We start from the raw sequence: 21,456 nt of genomic DNA, 5'->3' as shown, positions 1-21,456 counted from the left end.
CAAATAAGTGTCACCATCTTGAATGGAATACTGTTGCCATATTCAGAAACTGCAGAATTAAAGCTTTGCAACGATATATAACATGATAGGGTTCTGTAAACATAAAAAAATATTCCGTGCATAATACGCACCATACTTTTTGGGGACAAAAATTTTCGAAAAAAGTGTGCATTATAAATGAGTAAATACGGTATTTGAATCACAGCATATTTTTTTTTTTTTGTAAGCATTATTTTTTTTTCCAGAGTTTTGTTTTTTTATGAGCATTGAGTCTTTTGTTACTGTAGCATGACTCGGCCATATACTATTGTATCAATATCATTCGAGGAGCTGGGCAGCTGTAATTCAAGGCCAAACACACTGAGAAAACTTGAAAACTGTTCATGAATGAAGTTGTTTTGTTTTTTTTATGTGAGATTTAAGTGAAATTTTAATGTACATCTATTCATCCACGCTTTTTAAATTGTTTGTATTAATTGTACAATAACAGCATGACTAAATAAGATTTTCACGAATCATTCCAAAATTTTGTCCACGGGGCCACTCTTGACGTAACATGTATGTCATAGCATGGTAGCGTGAGTTGCCTGTGCACCACAAGGCTCCCAAGGTAAAGAAATGTGTAAGTTAAATTACGTTTCATGAGGTCACGGGCGTGAAACTAGTAGTGAGAGGTAAATACAACTCACGTGGCAGCTATCGTGTTAAAGTATCAGACAAAATTAGCATATTGGAATTCTTGCCAGAATGGTTAAAAATCCAATATTTAAATAGATTCCACGATTAGGTTTTTTTTACTTCATGTTTCATCAAATGTAAAACACTGTAATTCATACCTACATATTTTGGTGAGATACTTATGTTTTCTGAGATTAATTTCAGTGACCCTTGCCATCATCGGCTTAACAAAACCTATTTGAAAAGCTCTGTTTTTCTTGTACTGCTTTTAAAACTGAAACGTTGAGAACGTATTTCTTTATATGGAAGGACAGGTTAATTGTGATCCAACATACAGTTTCGAATGAGATATTTATCTCTACCACAAATTAAGCCTTGGTGCCATTAATACTCATGCACTTCATTCCTTTCCATTATACATTAGCAGCTGTTTCTATATGAATGCAAAATCAGATTATATTTAGAATACATAAACATAAATTGTAATAACTTATTTCCTTTTCTTAAGCTGAAACAACTTTGTGTTTATATTAAGTAATCATATTGCTTTAAATGAGTCACACACACTGAAGATGTACTACGTAGATTTTTCAGCGAAAAATGCAGGCTCGAGTAGGACTCGAACCTGGGTCTCTGGCAATCCGTGCCATTGCTCTACCACTGAGCTACCGAGCCAGCCTGGCTTCGCCTGATTTTTCGCTGTTGCTGCTATACCTCTGTGGAATCATCTCATTCTAGTACTACCGCAACGGGATCTGTTGCCTTTGAAATCCTGTAGACACAGACATTACCTGGTTCCTCCCAGGAATTTAATGGAATTGACATCTCTACAGTGAAACCAGGCAACTTCTGTGTCTACAGTGTTTCAAAGACAACAGATCCCGTTGCAGTAGTACTAGAAGAGAAGATTCCACAAAGGTATAGCAGCAACAGCGAAAAATCACGTGAAGCCAGGCTGGCTTAGTAGCTCAGCGGTAGAGCAATGGCACGGTATGCCAGAGACCTGGGTTCGAGTCCTGGTTGAGCCTGCATTTTTTGCTGAAAAATCTACGTAATCATATTGCTATCTGATAAACGTTGGCATTGGCATTGGAACATTCGCTCTATCCATCGGCATTGGTAAATTTACAGTATCACTGTTTATAGGTAACAATATAAATAAAACTGTGGTATTTTATTTGTTTGTCTGTGTGTTAGATATGAATATATAAAAAACCCTTAAGTGTGAAATTTTGTGCACAAGTTGCTACTGGAAAAATGTAGATTTTTAACAGACTTCTGTTAACTGAATTGAAGCACCAATATTTGCCTGCCATCTTGTATGCAGTATTTTTTTAATAGAATTACTTTCAGAATTACTTTCATACCATGACAAATTTAAATAATATGATTATACATTAATACAATAATGCGTAGCATGTCAGTATGTATGTACTTCAGGTTCATACAGAATATACAGGGTGACTGGTAATTAGATGTATTCCCTGAAAGGGGTTAAAGTAGAGACAATTTGCAATAAATTTGACCATATGATACCCCGTCCGAAAATTAGTAGTTTTCGAGATAATCGAGTTTCTATTGTTTTTTCTAAAAATGACAATTTTCCACATAAAAAGATGAATTGAGAAAAAACTGATAATTGTAGGGAACTTATTTAAGCGTTTTCTGATAGCTAACAAACAAGTGGTTCGTTGAAAAAAAAAAATTTTTCCCAAATAACAATCACATGTAAGTACCGGGTGGGTCTAAACTTACAAGTGATGATAAAAAATGCACTCTTAGTTTACTTGGCAACGTATTAATAACAAAAATGGTATGACACAAACCGTACAATTTACTTAAATTACTTCCTTGAGTCATCAGCTATCCAACAAGGTACAAATGTTGCTAACATTTACATTTGTGTACAAGAAATAATACTTCATTCATCTTCATGTGTATGGAATCAATGAACAATACAATTAAAGAACATTACACGTCTTGCTCAAAGTGGGCACCTCCGTTACGAATGCAGGCACGCAGGTTTTTACGGGTCATTTGGTCTCTTAACTCGTGATGTGATGGTGGCCTTGACGTGTTGACCAGCTGTTAAGATCCTCTCCCTGAGCTCTTCTTGCAAGTTTACCGGTGCCTTGTCATGTGGCTTCAAATGTAAAAGTCGCAAGGCGTCAAATCAATCGGGGGATCGAGCTGGGCAGTCATCATGCTGATAAATCATGTCACGTCTTGTAGCTAGAGGCACATCCTCCAACAACATTGCCATCCCGTTCCGCAAAAAATGTTCATAAGTGATGCCATTTAAGATTTGGGGCAGGAGAAATGGCTCGATGAAATGATTGTTGATTACGCCCATCCATACTTCTGCCTGGGCGTGCAACAGTGGCTGGATGAAAAGTACCCAAAGAAATGGATTGGCCGAGGCAGACCGATTTCCTGGCCGGCTCGATCCCCCGATTTGACGCCTTGCGACTTTTACATTTGGAGCCACATGACAAGGCACTGGTAAACTCGCAAGAAGAGTTCAGGGAGAGGATCTTAACAGCTGGTCAACACGTCAAGGCCACCATCACATCACGAGTTAAGAGACCAAATGACCCGTAAAAACCTGCGTGCCTGCATTCGTAACGGAGGTGCCCACTTTGAGCAAGACGTGTAATGTTCTTTAATTGTATTGTTCATTGATTCCATACACATGAAGATGAATGAAGTATTATTTCTTGTACACAAATGTAAATGTTAGCAACATTTGTACCTTGTTGGATAGCTGATGACTCAAGGAAGTAATTTAAGTAATTTGTACGGTTCGTGTCATACCATTTTTGTTATTAATACATTGCCAAGTAAACTAAGAGTGCATTTTTTAATCATCACTTGTAAGTTTAGACCCACCCGATACTTACATGTGATTGTTATTTGGAAAAAACTTTTTTTTCAACGAACCACTTGTTTGTTAGCTATCAGAAAACGCTTAAATAAGTTCCCTACAATTAACTAACTAACTAACTCTCTAGCCTTCTTACACCCGAAGGTTCATGGCTGCAGCAACACAGGCCTTCCATGTTTCCCTACCTTGAGCAAGATCTATATACTCTTTTCCATCCCTACCGAATTCCCTTAGGTCCATCTCAATGTTGTCCCTCCATCTTCGTCTTGGCCTTCCTACAGGTCTCTTACCATCAGGTTTCCCAACAAAAATCCTGTAAACTCCTCTTTCCTCTCCCATTCGTGCCACATGGCCTGCCCACCTAAGTCTTCTTGATTTAATCATTCTAATAATATCTGGACTTGAATACAAATTATGTAGTTCTAAATTATGTAACCTTCTCCACTCACCTGTCTCCTCATCCCTTTTAGGTCCAAATATTTTCCTAAGGATCTTATTTTCAAATACTTTCAATTTATGTTCCTCTTTCAATGTAAGGGACCAAGTTTCACATCCATATAATACTACAGGCAAAATTACTGTTTTGTATATTTTAACTTTTAGTTTCTTAGATATTAAACGAGAAAACAAAAGTTTATGAAGAGAGAAGTAACATGCATTTCCTGAATTAAGCCTACTTTTTATTTCCTCTTTAATATAATTTTCATTTGTTAATATTACTCCTAAGTATTTGAATTTGGAAACTGGTTCAAACGAGTTGTTATCAATAATTAGATTTTGATTATTACCTAACACTTGGTTTCGGCCTGTAAGCATATATTTAGTTTTCTCTTTGTTAACTTCCAAACCTATCTCTTTAGCTGTTTTGAAAAATATTTTAGCATTATTCTTAATTGTATTCACTTCATCCCCCAGTAAGTCTACATCATCTGCATATGCTAACAACTGAGTCACACCATTTAATTTTAGTCCTTCTTTAGTTTCTTTTACTTTCCTAACAGCATATTCTAAGGCAAAATTAAAGAGCAATGGAGATAATGCATCTCCTTGTTTTAACCCATCATGAATTGTAAATTTGTCAGACATATTAATACCCACACGAATTTTACTTTCTGTTTCACTGGTGCATACTTTTATCATACTAACAAGCTTCTTAGGTATTCCAAACTCTACTAATATATTATATAGTTTATCTCGTTTGACTGAATCATATGCTTTTTTAAAATCAATGAATAGCTGATGGACATTTTGATTATATTCCCACTTTTTTTCAAGTGTCCGTCTGATGTGAAAAATTTGATCTGTAGTTGATCTGTTACGTTTAAATCCACATTGATAATCACCTATAATTTCATTAGCATATGGGGTTAGTCTTGTTAAAATAATGTTAGATAATATTTTATATGTTGTTGAGAGTAGAGAAATTCCACGGTAATTATTGCAGTTCATTTTATCATCTTTTTTAAACACAGGAACAATTATGGATTCTTTCCACTGTTGAGGGATTTCTTCTTTTTTCCATATTAAACAAATTAATTTATGAATTTGACATATTAATGAATTTCCACCATATTTAATTAACTCAGCTGGTATTAAATCAATGCCAGGTGCTTTGTTATTCTTTAGCATTTTAATAGCATCTTTAACTTCAGTCAAGTTAGGTTCTGGAACTAAAGGTTCTGCTGTGTGTACTTCATTCACTTCTGATTTATCTCCTACATGAACATTTAAAAGGTCATTAAAGTAGTTCTTCCATCTATTTAGAATATCACTTGGGTCAGCTAGAAAATCATCGTCTTTATCTTTTATCAAGTTTACTTTAGGTTGCCACCCCTTTCTAAACTCATTTACACCTTTATATAAATCTCTGATATTTTTATTTTTGCTGTTTGTTTCAATTTCGTTAATTTTGCTTTTCAAGTAATCTCTTTTTTTACTTCTAAACGTGCGGTTAACTTCTCGCTTTATTCTATTATAATTGTTTAGATTTGTATCATCAGAGTTATTTAACCACCTAAGTCTAGCCTGATTTCTTATTTCTATTAGATTATGACATTCATTATCAAACCATGGCTTACTTTTTCTCGGTTTATGGTATCCTATACTTTCTTTAGCTGCTGATTCTATTGCATTACGTATGTGCTCCCAATTCTTATTTACGTCTGTTTCATTTATATTTTCATCATCATTTAAATCCTGCAACACATCAAATCTATTTGACAATTTAATTTGGTAATCTTTCTTAATTCTTTCATCAGTAAACTTTCCTGTATCAAATTTTAGAACTTTTAGATTTTGTTGCTTATGATTTATCACTGAGAGTCTTTCTCTTAATTTAGCAATTACTAAATAATGGTCACTGGCACAGTCAGCACCTCTATGTGTACGAACGTCAATTATACTAGTATGCCTTCTCTTATCAATGAGAATATGATCTATCTGATTATGAGTTTTACCATCTGGAGAAGACCAGGTATATTTATGGATATCTTTATGTTTAAAAGTGGTACTTTTCACAATTAAATTCTTTGAGGTTGCAAAAGTAATCAATCTTATACCATTATCATTACTTAATTCATGAAGACTTTCTTTACCAATTGTGGGTTTAAATGTCTCTTCTTTGCCAATTTGTGCATTACAGTCACCTAACAGAATTTTCATATCATACTGAGAAAATTTATCAAAGACCTGTTCTAACTCTGTATAAAAATCATCTTTAGTATTATCATCTTTATCTTCCGTTGGTGCATGTATGTTTATTAAAATAATTTTACACCACCTACCCTGTAAAACTGCATATGATATCCTATCATTAATAAATTCTACTGTTTTAAGAGCCGAGATAATTCTATTATTTATAAAAAAGCCTGTTCCAAAATTATGATTTTCAGTACCACCATAGAAAAAAGTATAATTTTTAGTTTTACAATTCCCTTCTCCTGGCCACCTAACTTCCTGGACAGCTACTACATCTAATTTATACTTAACTATCTCATTAACTGTACACTGAAATGCCCCAGGCCGGTAAAGGCTCAGAACATTCCAGGTGCCTAATTTAATATATTTATTCCTAATGTAGATCTTATCCTTAGTCCAGGGACCTCCCAAAGTAGTCCCCACCCGGAGATCCGAACGGGGGACTATTTTACCTCCGGAATATTTTACCTTGGGAACATCCAAGGTCTTATATTGTTGTTTCTTGACATGTATTTTTACAGTGCAGAGTTGTCAGCTCTACGCCTAACCCCCAATATGAATGGAGGAACTACTACACAAGACAAACACAAACACATTAGACAGCACAATTACTACACAAGACGAACACAAACACATTAGACAGCACAACTACTACACAAGACACACACAAACACATCACAACTATAACAAAATATAAACACAAACACACCACAACTACTACACAAGACAAACACAAACAAATTAGACAGCACAACTATTACGCAAGACAAAACAAACATACTAGACAGCACAACTACTACACAAACATACTAGACAGCACAACTACAACACAAGACACATACATACACACCACCAATACTACACAAGACAAACAGAAACACATTAGACTTCTAGGCACCACAACTACTACACAAGACAAATCCAAACACACTACACAGCACAACTACTGCACAAGACACACAAACACATAACAACCACCACACAAGAAAAAACACAAACCTGAATTCGACCCGAGTGGCATCAAGTTCTACCCTTTGTTCGTCCAATACACAACATATCTACCCTTTGTTCGTCCAATACACAACATATCTACAGGGATTAAATTTCACGTAACAGGAAAAAAATAAGCCAACCACGTATTAGACTAGGCTCCACAACTCCCACCTACCGTCAACAACCTGAACTGAGCATCCCTCACTCCTTATCAAGTGATAATTGGAAAACAGGAAGAGGAAACAGGACGAGGATGAGATACAAAACGGAACCCTGCAACGGCGCTCTTGCACTCTCAATGCTTCATTCCGAATACGAGCATAATCGGTCTCAAGCGACGGAAGGTATTATCTTTACCATTAACAATAATTGGACCGATGAGATGTTTCTTTCTGATGGTTCTCTTGTGATAAAACAGTCATGTCCAAAGTCTGGTCTAGCAAAATGATAAACTTTAAGACTTTCGAAATCGCATTCTTTCGCTGACACGAGTTTGTACTGCACACAAGCAAGTATTCACACCAGACAAACAATTCACTCCCATGCATATTTTGCGAAATAAAGTAAAATGGAAAGAAATGTTTTTCAACGGCCAGAATCTTTCACAGGTCAAAAGCTACTGAGTTCCCTGGAACACCAATCAAGTATCGCAAGTCACTTTCCAAGGAAAATGTTGAAATGCCTTTTTTTGGACACCTACAATTATCAGTTTTTTCTCAATTCATCTTTTTATGTGGAAAATTGTCATTTTTAGAAAAAACAATAGAAACTCGATTATCTCGAAAACTACTAATTTTCGGACGGGGTATCATATGGTCAAATTTATTGCAAATTGTCTCTACTTTAACCCCTTTCAGGGAATACATCTAATTACCAGTCACCCTGTATATTTCTAGTGGGGAAGTCTTTGAAAGCAAGTGCAAATCAATGCCCACATCATGCAAACTTTGTTTTTGAGCATATTTTGGTTTTATATTATCAGAGTTGCTACGCAACTGCAAAACTGGGAAAGTCAGGGATTTTTGCATATTTCCTGGAATTTACATGCATTTTGGAGTTGCAGGAGAACCGGTTACAAAATGAACGAATGGTTCATTGTGATTCCAGTTCATTGCAATTTTTACATGGTTCGATTTTGATTTATGTCTGTTAACACATACTGCAGAGTTTTAGCGATTACTTAAGATTTTGTCAATATATGCTTTTGTGGTTAGGTTAGGAATGTCAGGTTTGGTTGTCTTAGAATGAAAATAAAGACCCTGAATGCACTCTACTAAGGTTCCGATTTATTTCTACATTCATTCCCACTAGTTTACGATACTTACGGTCGCTTGTCAACCTTGCTTACGTAAGGTCATTTTGAAGGTTTTTTTTCAACATAAATAAGTTCTTTCAAATCCAAAATGTGCTCATTATTTTAAGGAAGGTTCAAATTTCGTGTTACAATGATTGCCAGAATTCTATGATAATAAGTCTTCCTGCTAGGAAAATTTAAAAAAATCATAAACCATTTGGAACTGTTACCTTTTTAATAGACAGATTTTGATGTTTTCCGTAATATAAAATTGGTTGCAGCATGTGGAAAACTCAAATAATGGAGATATTTGATTCCAAAGTATAGCTCGCATATATATATTTTTTTAGGTGTATGATTGGTAACCGACCCAACGTTCTGAATTTCCGAAATATGTACTATTTTCAAAAAATTAAAAAATATTATCATTAAACTTATTGCATATTTTCTAAAGGTACATGACCTAATTTTCTGTTGTTTCTAGTTTGTATTGATATAATTGAGGTTGTATACAGGTTACATTGTAAAGCTTTGATATATATGCCACATTTTTTATTGATTTTTTTACACCACCTTAATTGTAATGACTTAGGGAAAATGGGGAAGTACAATAGTTATTTATTTTCTTATTGAATAGCATTGTATTAATAATCACTTAGTAAATTTACAGCTAATAACTGTGTATATTCATAGTCATATTAATTAACGTGCCTGCAAACTTAATTGAAAAACATGAGGTCCAAAAGCAAAAATCATGATGACAAACATGTCTGGAAAAATTTCATTTCTGGTCTGGAAAACCTGGAAAAGTCGGGGAATTTCATAATCAAAAAATTGTAGCTACCCTGATTATGCAGGAACTACACCACACAAGAATAGACAAGTTTGCTTACGTCTAACATAAATTATTTCTTCTTTTTCATCTTCTTCCTCTTCTACTACTGTTTTTTTTTCTCCTAGAGGTATATAATCTCACCTAGCGAGATTGTTATATTCTCAACATCTGGGCATACATGTGTGCCACTTTAAGTCTAATCTAGTCAAAGCAAACACAAAGCATATATACTTAGGGTGTTAATTAAGTTAGAGATCTACTTCTGCTTTTGTCAATATATTTCATCTATTTGCATTGCTTGCATTATTTGTGAGAGTAGTCTGGATAATGATTAAACATGATTTCATTACTTACATTGTCATTGATTTATGCACATTTCTGATTTTTTTTTTCTTCTGTACCAGTGCTGATACTGCAGATGAGAATATATACTCTCTGTACACAAGACATAAACACTCTCCCAATGCCAGTCCTAGTGCCAGTATATTGAAAAAGCGACTGGATCTGTCCATGGAAGATTCACCGTCACCACCTTCGAAAGTAAGTGCAAGTAATTTTTTGGCATGTATAAATGGGGATATTTACGTAACATCCACAAAAAATATAAAACAAATGTTCAATTTGACGTAACATCCACAAAAAATATAAAACAAATGTTCAATTTGACGTAAGATAATATCTTACATCTTGTGCTGGAAAATTCATTTTGCTTATTATTTATTAAGAACATATTCATCAACATACTCATAATTTTACCAATCATATATTACTATAAATAACCTGTAATATATTACAAAATTCTGCCATGATTATTCTTTTTAAGAATGTATAAGTATCATTCACATGCTCCAATTTGACAAAATAGATTCCTAAATATACATTTTATTTTCTGACCTGATTATATTCATTAAAATTATGAAAGTGAGTGAAAGATTCACACTCTTCAACCAGCCACTTTGGCTTTCTAAATGCCTTGGAAATAGAAAAAATTGAAATAGGTTTAAATTCCTTTGCTTTGGAGATTTGTAGATTCTTGAAATGTGCTCCACATGTGAACTTTCACAGTTTTGGCATAAAACTAACAGAAGGAATTGCTTTGCTTAGAATTTATAAAATTTGTAATATTTCTTAATGAAAAACAAAACAAAAAAAGAAAACAATGGTGGGAAGAATTTTTCCCCTGAGGTATATTCTATCACGTTGGCCACCACATTGGAGTTTCGAGACTACAGATTGTGAACAACTGTGTAATGTATGTACAGTGAAACCTCGATTTTACGTTTTTCAGAGGACCAAGCTGTAGAAACTTAAAATGCAGGAAAATGTATAATCAAGGAAAATTTTATAGCATTTTGTTATGTTGGGACGATCAAGATTGAATGCATAAAGCAGGAAAGCTTAAAATCTGAGAACGTGAAATCGGTATTCCATTGTATTTATCTTCACTGGAGCAGGTTGTGCAATTTGGAGCCAAGTGCACTGGGAACACTTTTCTTGAAGAGAAACCAACCACTAAAGGGTTCCTTCCATTTTTCACCTGTTGCATCAATTCCAAAAATTGAAAACTGACAATAATAACAAGCATATGTTTGAATGTGGCTTGTTACCTAAACATTAATCTCAGTAATAATTTAAACTCATGGCTTAAACTCCACTTTATTATCCAGTTAAAATAAGTCTGCATCGATTGCAATTTTGTTTACCGCTTCCTTAACACACCTGTGTGTTTACGGAAATTTGTGTGGAGGTTTATATCTTTACTCTGGGACATACTCTTAAGAGTAATAAGTAGAGGCATGCATATTTTGTTTTTTACGGAAACCCGACATTTGAAATAGCATGCTGCAATGTTAATTTTCTAATGGTTTTCAAAGGTGTGAGGTAAGTTTTCCTACCATGGTTTGTCACAAAATAATGCGAAATGAACTGCAAAATGCAAAATAAATCTTGAACATGAAATTTAGAGTTTATTTACTGACACAACATTTTCTGAAGTTTGAGTTATCCTGTGAGCTATGCGAAATGAAAAAAATGATTAATTCTGCTGAAAAAGTTAGAGAAGCAAAATTGGACTCCATCACACTCTGATAACTACATAAGTGTACTATTATAAAATAAATGTTTATTTTGTGTAATAACTAGTTTTTCAAATCAAATTTGGGATCTTATTCACCATTTTCAACACCCAAATAACATTTTATATACTGCATTTGATCCTGAAATGTGACTTGTAATTAGTTAATTTCTTTATGTAACTCTTGAAAAAGACATGTGAAATTGTCAAAATGATGAAGAAAGTATAGTTTAGTCACTACAAACAAAAGTATGTTTTAATTAGTGTCAGTGATTGGTTAACTCTTAAAATTTTGAGAAGGGGGTGGGCTGATTTCCTTTTTAACCTTTAAAACTGACAATCAACATTAACACATTCATTGACAATTTTTGTTAATTTTTAGAAACTTTGGTGAGGTGATTACATAATTTTGGATGTCAAAGAGCTTAAGTCATTGGTTGTCGTTTACTCATGTGTTAGTTTTCAGAGCATCAGAAGAAAAGGGAAGCAGGGTTAACTTTGTTCAAGTCCTCTTTATGCTCAGATAGGCTATTTGGGACTGAGTTACATCCAAACCACTGTGTAATGTGCCTCCACTGTATATCGAACCCAAGACCTCTTGATTTCAAGGTGATGGTGTTACCACTACACTCTTGAAGAGGCTTTGGGTGTAGGAGGGTGTTGTTCCTTATATTACTTATTCACATACTTAGTAAGAGGTGCAAGGAGTAAAGTGTTAAAGTTATTATTATAACAATTGTTGCTATTTTATGCCTTTAATTTTGGGTAATTCTGCATAATAAACATGAATTATACTTGGCCATAGAATAGCCAGCCTGAAGTTGCAAATCATGGATTCAATATCCCCAGTGTACAGATGATTATACAGGGTGTCATTTTAATGGCGCCCACGGACCACAGATTTGTGTAGAGGACATCAAAACAAACAACTTTTCTCAGTAACATTTTTCACATTGGTGCGTCAATTTGACGCTACAGCCGTTCAAAAGAGACCGTTTTGCCGCCTGGATGCTGGCAACCCAACACAACATTTGATCGTATCTGAGACATCATTTCCTGCGGCGAAACAGCGCACGGTAGGGTTGCAAGGAACACACAAATTTTGTGAAAAATGACAAACTACCAACCACATTATTAGCTGTAAAACGAAGCGAGAAACGCGTCCAGTAAACCGAACATCATAGACTACCAGCCAGAAGATCAGCAGTCATCTCAGGGGAAGAGGGAAGTTAACCAACAATATAAGAAATGGTAAAAACGTATTCAAAATGAAGAGTCAATATCGGATTTTGTCTCAGCCTACATGTCAAATATCAACAATAATAACTTTTATTGTACTTACAACTTACATGTGCTGTTTACGCCCAGCTACATGTCAATTATTTTTGCAAATCTCGTTGCAATGTTGATATCTACAGGTTTGTGTCCAGATGCCTTGTGGTACTTTGTGCTGATAACGGAAGTATCTGAGGTTCACGTTGTTACATTACGGCTAAAACACGTACAACCACAGTAACAATGTAATGTTGAATCAGTAGCGAATATACTGCCCTGTTCAAAGTTGCAAACTATTACATGTGTATCCGGTGCGTAGATAAAGACAGTCGTCGGAGAGTTTGTTTTACTACTACTTATATCCCAGTATTTTCAACCATTTTTGTCACTTGCCTCATAATGCCCTGAATATACATTATGTGTGTTGCTTACCTTTGGAATTTTGAGTTTTTTCATTTATATTTTGTCATCTGTTCAGTGTGTCACAGACAACTAGTATCAGAAGGACGAAGTGGATAGACTAAATTGTAGATGCCAACTTGGTAAGTGCAGTAGATTTGCAAATATTTGACATGTAAGCAGAGACAAAATTTGATATGACCACTTCCACTTGAATTCTATTTTTTTTCTACCATTTTTGTATCGTTTGTTTACTTCCTGTTAGGTTACAGAACGTGTTTTCTCGTTTTGTTTTACGGTACATAATGTGGCTGATTGTAGCTATGTCATTTTTCACAGAGTATGTGTGTTCCTGGCAACCCTGTAACGCATCGCTTCACGACGGGATATGACGTCACAAATGCAATCAAATGTTGTGTTGGGTTGCCAGCATTCAGGTGGCAAAACTGGCTTTTTTGAACGACTGTAGCGCCGAAACGACGCTCCGAGAAAAATGTTACTGAGAAAAGTTGTTTGTTTTGTTGTCCTCTATATGTTTCCGTGGTCTGTGGGCGCCATTAAAATGACACCCTGTATAAACACAATAACCAACTTCCTGAAAAAGAAGAGGTGGACCAAGTCTGAGACAACAATGGCAAAAGTCCAGTGTCTTTCTACAATTTTAACAATGTTGGATACATGCCTAGATCTCTGGCAACATTTAATTGGTATGATCTTGATTTTTTTAAACCTCTTCTTGGGAGTTGTCATCAGCCATAAGCTTCAAGGTAAATTGCTTCCTCTTTCCCAAACAGTGCCACATATTTATGGTGAATAAAAGATCAGTATTTTGGTGCCAAAACAGGGTACATTTTGATGTTAAAAGCTGTGTATTAAAAAACTCAATATGCTGACCAAGGCAGAAATTTATTTTATTATAAAAACTAAACATAAAGTTTCAACCTTCTAGCAAGGTCTTCTTCAGACTCTGCACAAGGTACAAAACAGGATGATATATATACACAAAAATTACTCCCCTCCAGACTATTAGAAAGTTGTTCTGGAACATTCTAGCAGGTGGCTTTCCCTTGTCAACTGTACTTTCACCTGAAAGGAAGGAGGCCAAGGAAATAGAGAAGAAAGGTGAAGAAGACGCAATGAACTGGAATGGGGGACTGAAGATAAACAAAGAATGGAAGATGATGTTAAAGTGGAAAGGTCAAGAGAGAAAGAGGAGAGAAGAAGGAAGAAGAATGAAGGAAAAAGAGCGTGAGATAAAGAGTCCAACCACATTCCAGATGATAAAAAATATTTAGCTAAATCGCCTTTCAGGTGAAAGTACAGTTGTCAAGGGAAAGCCACTGCTAGAATGTTCCAGAACAACTTTCTAATAGTCTGGAGGGGAGTAATGTTTGTGTATATATATATCGTCCTGTTTTGTACCTTGTTACAGTTGTACTTGGTGCAGAGTCTCAAGAAGACCTTTGCTAGAAGGTTGAAACGTTCCGTTTAGTTTATGCTTTATAATAAAATAAATTTCTGCCTTGGTCAGCATATTGAGTTTTTCATATCATGGAAACAATGCTTAATGGTGTTATATCTGTATATTAAATGGAATTTTGGTGTTAAAATGGCGAATATAATCCAAAATTTGATTTTAAGGACTACACTTATTACACAAAATAAACAATTACCTTCTAATAGTACGTTTTTATGTAGTTTTGAAAGTAATGCATTTATTCATGTCTAAAAGAGTCAATTTTTGCTTCTCAAATATTTACAGCAGAATTAATCAATTTTACTGGCTTTGATTAACTCACAGGATAATTGATACATCAGAAAGGGTTGCATCCATAAGTAAACTCTAAATTCCTTGTTTCAGAGTTTATTTCGCACTTTCTGTCATTTCATGACAAAACATGTAAGAAAATGCACTTCACACCTTTCAATAACATGAAAGATGAACATTACAGTGCGTTATTTCATGTTTCCATCGAAAACGAAATGTGTGTGCCAGGGTGTCTACCCATCTGGAAATCCTGGAAATGTCAGAAATTTGCTGTTTTTTTTTGGGGAAATGTAATATTTTTGTGAAAGTGCATCAAAAATAGATTCTTGATCAAAGAAGAAAATTACAAGCAAGACATTTTAAATTTGTTGTGGACAAACTATTCTACATTAGCTTTAACATTCAGAGAAAACTATGCTCCAGTTTGATATACTGAATATTACCAGCAGTTCCAGTAGAAATTGCATATTAACTACTCTAATAAAAAGGGTCATATTTTGAAAATAATTTCAGCTAGAAATCTACTGCAGTAAGTGGCTATTGGCATTTACCACTTTCTTTTTCCAATTGTTGGGTTTTGTTAGCTACATACGTATATTACTAAGTTTTACTACAATTATATATTTTTTATCATTAGTCAATACACAGCAAGTATTTCATAAGAGCTCACCCTACCCCTGATGTCCCTTTCTCTACCGGGAATTTGTATCTAAAGATATCTGTTTGGTGGTTATGTGGAGATAGGTAATTTACTCTGATAAGGTTACTTTTCATTTTTCCACGTAATTTTTTTTTCTCGCGATTGATTTCGTCACCTGTCTGGTGGTTTGTACATGCCTGATGAAGCCACCAGATGGGTGGTGAAATCGATAGCGAGAAAAATTTACGCGGAAAAATTAAAAGTAAGCTTATCAGAGTAAATTAAGTAAATTTGTTCTTTGTAGCTAATCAGTGGTGATTTATTCATTCTTGTTTTTTTTACTTTTAACCACTGTTATTTTTTAGATACCTACGTTTCGGAGGCTGAATCAGCCTCCGTCTTCAGGGTAGCGTGTAGTCTGTAACGTAGGTATCTTTAAAAAAATAACAATGGTTAAAAGTCCAAAAAACTAGAATGAAATAAATTTGTGTTCAGTTTTCCTTCTTGTTATTACTTTTAACTTTGTTTAATGGGTTCCTAAGTATTATTTCCCTGTAGTTTACAGTTATTACAAGCATAAGAAAACAGTTTTTCGTTGTGAGTTTCAGAACACACGCTCCCTTCATCAGACATTTATTTTCATTTTGATTAAAGATAAAGTTATAACCTTTTTTCTAAGTGTTGTGTTTAGTTAAAATGTAGTGTCCTTCTTGTTCAAACCTGTAAATACATGGATTGCCCTAATGACTTGGTCTGAAAAATTTTGTTTTTACGAAATTGTAGAGAAGGAGGTTGTCGAATGCTCAGAATTAATTTTACCTTCTCAATTAATTACCTATTATCTGTAATATTTATAACTTGAAAATAATAACTTTTCCAACATGTGTTTCAAGAAGCTTCTACTGTATTTTTTGCAAGTATCCAAGTAGCGCCCTTGAGTAAAACTTTTTTTTGTACTAATTAACAGAAAAGACGTGTGAGTTTTGCAGAGCCAGTCGTGTCTCATGAAATTCAGATTCCAAGCACACCTAGTCACAGGAGAAAGCTCCAAGTCAATCGCTGCTTGCTTCCCAAAGACTCTGTGAATATCAACAGTCTGGAAGAATCTTCAGGTAAGGCATGTCCTAAAATGATTATCGGGGTTTCATAGTCGTTTAATTTCCATTATATGTGGGGTACAAGGACAAAGCTTATATGTTATGACCATAGTCATAAATTGAGCTAATTGTGTCATTAACATAGGTACAATATTAAAGGTAAATAATATTGCAAAAGACGTGTTTGAAGGATCTTAAAAAGTTGTCAATAGGAATAGATGGCACCGATGTCTTTTTATCAGCAGTACTCCACTATTAAATTGTTCAATTTGGGGAACGTTATCGCTTTATAGCAACAATATAAGTACCAGGTGGTTATAATTAAAGTGACGGTGTTCAGAGTGGTACAGCACGGGCTGTAATGAGAGTAGTTGTCTTAAACTTCGTTGATATGCTAATGAAGCAATGCGCTCGCGAATTATGCAAAAAAAAAATAGTTCCAATTCTCGCCACCAGGGTAAAAAATGGCGCTGTAAGCAGTCAAAACGTGGTATAGTTACAGGAAAAACACTATAAATCGCAGAAAACAATACTCTTTGTAATAAAATATCGCTACAATTTCACTATTCGAATTACATGAACATTACTAAAGGAAAAAGCAACAAGCGTGACCAATGACAACCAGGGAGCTCACACAATGGTTAGGCAATGTCACCGACTTTGACGTCAGAGTTACGGAAAATTCCACGTTTCGACTGCTTACAGCGCCATTTTTTACCCTGGTGGCGAGAATTGGAACTATTTTTTTTTTTTTTTTTCATAATTCGCGAGCGCATTGCTTCATTAGCATATCTACGAAGTTTCAGACTGCTACTCTCATTACAGCCCGTGCTGTACCACTCTGAACACCGTCACTTTAATTATAACCACCTGGTATTTGGGCATTCATTATATTGTAATTTTGAAAGTATTGTTGTCTAATTGCATGAATAACAATCAAAAAATAGTCCCTAAATCTTAGTATCTTCGCCGAGTCCAGAAATGTGCAACTGTAGGCAGGACCTGGCCACTCCGGTACATTGGCTGTTGAAAAGGACATCAAGTGTGACGTCATTGCCCGTTGGTAGTGATTTTTGTAACTAATTTTATAAATCCAAGGTATATAATTCGATTAATGTGTATTATAATGAAGTCATATTGTGTTGTGTGCACTCTGCTAAGTTCTGTAGTTAAAAGTGCACCAGGTTAGAAATTTGTTTTTCTCCGCATAATGAAAAGTGCGGAAAAGCAGAGAATGTTAAGCATCTGGAATGGCCTGACCATGGATGCATCTTGGTGATGTAGTTTGGAATGCTGGAAAAAGCTATGGTTTTAGCGGTTACTATCGCAGTGAGGAATTGTACTCAGTGATAAATTAAAATTTGAAGAAATGGAAAGGAAGTTGGTGTAATGTCAGTCACCAATCTTGCCAAATAAGAAAATAATCCAGTGGAGTTAGGTCACATGATCTTGGGAGACCAATTCACTGACAGCACCAATATTTCCGAAGTGGTCTATAAGTTTGGCGAACAGAAAATTGATTTTGGAAATATATTTCCACAATTTGTAAACGTTGTTGCAGCGTCAGTCTTTCCATGATCATTTGCCAATGCTCACTGATATGAAATGACAAAACAACATGTCATCAAAACAAAACAAATGACAGCTATCCCTATCGAAAGTTCTGTCACTCTTAAAAAAACACCCTTTAGTATACTGTTCTGCATCGTGGTATCATCATAATTCCAATAAAGTAACGAAGTACCAAGTGATAAATAATACAATTGTAAAGGTTATTTTTTTTTGTTACCATGATATAGTAACGCAAAAGTCAGTCAATTGATGGATGAAAACATGGATGTATGGACGAGTCCATTTCATGTTATTTGGTTAATAACCTTATGTACCAAAGAAAGTACTGTGAAACTTGATTCATTCTTTTCTTGGAAACTGAAGATACTTAGAAATAAGCACGTAGGTGCATTCTCAGGTCTTATGTAACTTTTCATTTGTACTAATGCATAATTTGCCTTTCAGCTGTGGGGTTCTCGTCTAGCTTGCAGGGCATTTGTATTTGTTGTACAAGTACGAGGGTGTCTGAAATTCAACCATAAGGCTGTTCCTTCTTAACATCTGGGGTCAACATTTTTTTTATATTAATTTTTTTTCCATTAGAGGCTTGTGTGGAATGTGTTCGCAAGGACAATTGCAATGTTGCGTAGCTGTGCGCTGCCTGATGGGTGTGTCCAAAGTACCGTGGTGTAAAATTTTTGTGATTGGGACATTGTAGTGAAGGGGCGGGGGAAGCTTCGTTAGCCTAGTGTCGTCATAATGTGAGTAAACAAACACTCAATAAGTTTATACGGTATTTGGTACAGAGTCTGAAGAAGACCTTGCTAGAAGGTTGAAACGTAACGTTTAGTTTATGTTTTAAAATAAAATAAATTGTGCCTTGGTCAGCATATTGAGTTTTTGGTTATCATGAAAACAAAGCTTAATGGTGTTGTCAAGTGTACACAGTCTACCTTATAAATGTTCAATGTGAGCACCTTTCATTACACGGATGCATCCATCCGGTAATCAGTTCTTCCCAAACAAGGATCAGCATGCCTGGAGTGATAGATTGAACATCTGCAAAAATCCTAGTTTCACTTTAACCCCACAAGAAGAAGGCAGAAGGTGTAAGGTCAGGGGATCATGGAGGCCATACTGAAACAGCAGAACAACACCTTGCAAGTTCAGTGACACAAAAGGACTTCCGTACATGAGTCGCCATCTTGTAGTACATCTACACTACTGTGACTGATGGAAAAATCTGTTCATTGATTATAAGTACAAAAATGTTATGTTTATGCTTATGTTTCAGACTCTACCATATTCTCCCTTGAGTTAATTCAAATAAATGAGCTTAGTTGTGCAATTTTAAAACTAGCTAGATACAGTTAGAATTCCTCAAATAAATAACTTACTTGAAACTGAGTTACAAACAGCTAGTCATTTCCAAACACTGTGCAATTGTAATGTGTAATGATAAGTGCAAAATATGAAACTGGGAAGATTTCAACCTCAAAAGCTTATCTTTTAAATATGCTTCTGGTGCATGCCCAGTCATTTATTAGATCCGCATTTAAGTGTGCTAGGAACTTGGAAGTCAAGGAATTTGAATACAAATGAAAGTGCTTTTAGTGATATCATTGCCTCACTTGTAATTGATCTCTTCAATTATTATTTTTACCCTTATTTCAAGATTGATAAAAAAGGGTACTTATTTATATCTTTTAGGCAAGGAGTATGAGGCATCTAGTCTGAATGGCATTGAAACGCAAGGAAGCGTGGAGGAAGTGTTTCCAGAGCTTCTTAATGATGATGATCCTATATTCCCTCGCTTGCTTGCATGCAAGGCATCAGTGGAGGAAATTGCTGCAGACCTGTCATCTCCTGTGTGGTAAGTGCACACAGTACATAGTACAGATTGGGATTGAAGCGAACAGATGTTCCAAGGCAATTTGCAAACTAGGATGGAAGGTGTTTCAAGAAGTGGCTGCTTTCTCTCTTATCTTCAGAGAATGGAGTGAAATGTGTGTGTGCATAAAGAGTCATGTGATTGGGCTGCTTTGATTATGGATTCGTTTCTATCCAGAGAGGTCTGTAATTGAACCGCCGTGGATCTAATTTGTTACAGAAGTACAGGGTGGTGCAAATTGTATCTACCAATATCTGTTGACAACCCTGTCAAAATGCAGGTGTGTATAAGCAGAAGTCTCGCATTCTTAGTCAGCTGCAAGTCTTGCAATCGGTCTGCCATGGAGCGTTGGCCGGTTGAGACGAATCGTGGCAGTGGAGATGCTCATCTGAATGGGTTCCATTCAGGAGAGACAACAGGCACTGTACTGAGAAGCATCAGGATGCCAGAGAATACACCTCTCCCCACCTGGAGACTTCTGTTTCTGCACGCTACCATTGGCTTTCTATTGTAAGACCCATTGTATCATGTTGTGATGCTCTGGCACAGGTTGATGGCGACCCTCATTGGACCGCAGTTCAGTGCCTGCTGCATCTCAGGAAAGGAACCCGTTCGGATTAACGTATTCACTGTCACGATTCATGTATAAACAAGTGAACATTCATGGCACACTGATTGCAAGACTTGCCTCTGCCTAAGCATGGAAAACTTCTGCTCATGCGCACCTGCATTTTGACAGAAGATGCCACCCTGTATGTTGAGATTTCGACAGCATCACACCAGAACAAAGCAAATCCAAGTAATGAGAATGACAGGCCTCTCCAGAACCAAACTAGACATCCAGAATCCAGGTGGATCAGTCGGTCATCTTCCTGAGCCCCTAGACTATAAACATACAGTTGAACGTTGATTATACTTTTTTCAGGGGCCTGTGACATAACGACTTTAAATGCAGGGAAATGCAACATTGGGATTCCACTGTATTCCCACTCTGTGTGGGGTCTTCATTCCATTCTCTGATGCTAAGCTATGTCCATTCTTGAGACATTAAACTCAAATCTAACATGGCTTATTGGGTGTCTCTGATGGCATGATGGTAATGCTTGTAACTATGGTGATTAAGTGGTACACATCCAGTCCTGATTGATTACCAAAGCCAAAAGCATCTGTTTGAAGATGGTAGAAATACAGTGGACTCTTCTTAATTTGAACTTGGATAATTCGAATTACTTGTTATTTTGAACAGAAATTTATTCCTTTTGAAATAATCTTTAATGATGTGATATTTTTGTTAATTGTGATTTTGGATAATTCAAAACTTTTTTGTGTCCCCTTGTATTTCGAATTAAAAAGAGCCCATGGTATTTCATTAATTTTTCT

At 35.5% G+C, this 21,456-nt stretch overlaps 1 protein-coding gene across 1 annotated transcript in view; it reads left to right on the top strand.

Annotated features, from left to right (window-relative positions):
* The window catches only part of LOC145986357 (uncharacterized), an 85,256-nt gene that overhangs the window by 50,330 nt on the left and 13,470 nt on the right, over positions 1–21,456 (top strand). Inside the window, exons 10-12 of the mRNA XM_083120237.1 lie at positions 9,786–9,921; positions 16,505–16,649; positions 19,896–20,058. Of these exons, the coding sequence (XP_082976363.1) occupies positions 9,786–9,921; positions 16,505–16,649; positions 19,896–20,058 (444 nt within the window). The remainder of the gene's footprint in view (positions 1–9,785; positions 9,922–16,504; positions 16,650–19,895; positions 20,059–21,456) is intronic.

Source organism: Lepisma saccharinum, chromosome 4 (genome assembly GCF_977018435.1).
Source record: "Lepisma saccharinum chromosome 4, izLepSacc3.1, whole genome shotgun sequence".
Classification (NCBI taxonomy): domain Eukaryota; kingdom Metazoa; phylum Arthropoda; class Insecta; order Zygentoma; family Lepismatidae; genus Lepisma; species Lepisma saccharinum.
The sequence above is the reverse complement of the archived record's forward strand: the minus strand, read 5'-3'. Positions and strand labels throughout refer to the sequence as shown.